At 61.7% G+C, this 1,297-nt stretch overlaps 1 protein-coding gene across 1 annotated transcript; it reads right to left on the reverse strand.

Annotated features, from left to right (window-relative positions):
• Positions 1 to 322: 322 nt before the first annotated feature.
• Positions 323 to 1,138, reverse strand: LOC104546682 (heat shock protein beta-7-like). The gene is made up of 2 exons (XM_010192120.1): positions 977 to 1,138; positions 323 to 511 (listed from the first exon to the last, which is right to left on the reverse strand). Exons 1-2 carry the CDS (start codon positions 1,136 to 1,138, stop codon positions 323 to 325), a joined length of 351 nt encoding a protein of 116 aa, XP_010190422.1.
• Positions 1,139 to 1,297: the final 159 nt, after the last annotated feature.

A 1,297-nucleotide genomic window follows, 5' to 3' on the forward strand; every position in this document is an offset into this window, starting at 1 on the left:
CCATCCATGGGCACCCCAATGTCCCTGCTCGGGATGGCACGGGGACCAGAGGGGTGTCAGGTCGGGGTGCTCACAGGGAGATGGGTGGACACTGCGTCCCCTCCTCAGCACCTCACGCCTGGGAAGGGGGTTCCTGACCCCACTCCACTGTGTGCCCCTTCCCCTGTGTAAATACAGAGATTTTTATATTAATTTAATAAAAGGACTTTATAAACAGAGCCGGAGCACCACGAGGCCAGAGGCGGGGAAGGGGCACTGCCACCTGGTGCTGGCCGGGCCTGGCCACGGCAGCGGAGTTGGCGCCGCTCGGCGCAGTGGTGGTTCACAGTGTGGCTTCGCTGCGGTACAGTGGCTGCGGGGGCTCACCGGGGTGGGCGCCAGCACGGCGCCGGGCAGTGATAACCAGGGTGCCCCCCTCGGTGAGGGCGCAGCTCACCGACAGCGGGTCCGTGTCCTCAGGCAGCTGGCACTTGTGGGTGAAGGTGTCACAGATGGTGCCATCCTCGGCCACCTGCGGGGATGCACCAGCACGACACGGCACAATCCCAGTTACTCCAGTTTATCTCGGTTACCCCAGTGCTAGTGATGGGGCAGCTCCCAGTCACCCCAGCTCCAACACAGAGCCCAACAGCACAGTTCCCAGTTACCCAGTGCCTCAGGGGCAATTTCCAGTTACTCCATTGCAGCAGGGAGCTCCCAGTTGCCTCAGTCTTGGGGTTTGGTGTAATTTCCAGTTACCCCAGTGCCAGGAAGAACTGTCTCCCATTGCATCCCACCAGCAGAGGCAGAGGTTCCCAGTTGCCCCATTCTTGGTGAGGACAGTTCCCAGTTACCCCAGTACAGGCGAGATGCAGTAAGCAGAAGTTACTTCTTGTCCCATCACCAAAGGACAGCTCCCAGTTACCCCAGTGCTACAGCTACATCCCCCCGTTACCCCATAGCCAGGGGGTGATGCTGCCCCCACAGAATGCCTCACCTTCTCGGCCTGGATGGCGATGTGGCAGTTGGAGGTGGTCACCACAATGTCGGGGGGCTCAAATTGGCTGACATCGGCCACCACCTGGTAGGTGTCACCCTGGGCACGCACCCAGGTGCCCAGGCTGCAGGGACACATGGTCCCCGGAGACCCTGCAGGCATTGGGGGACTGCTGGGGATGGGGCTGTGGTGCCCAGGGGGTGGGACGCTGGGGAATGTGGGAGAGGATGGGAGCACTGGGAGGGGGGTTGGCACTGGGGGTTTGGGGACATTGACGGTGATGGGGGAGTTGCAAGGGGAACTGGGGGTCCCAGAGTATGG

Source organism: Mesitornis unicolor, unplaced genomic scaffold (genome assembly GCF_000695765.1).
Source record: "Mesitornis unicolor isolate BGI_N332 unplaced genomic scaffold, ASM69576v1 scaffold46079, whole genome shotgun sequence".
NCBI lineage: Eukaryota > Metazoa > Chordata > Aves > Mesitornithiformes > Mesitornithidae > Mesitornis > Mesitornis unicolor.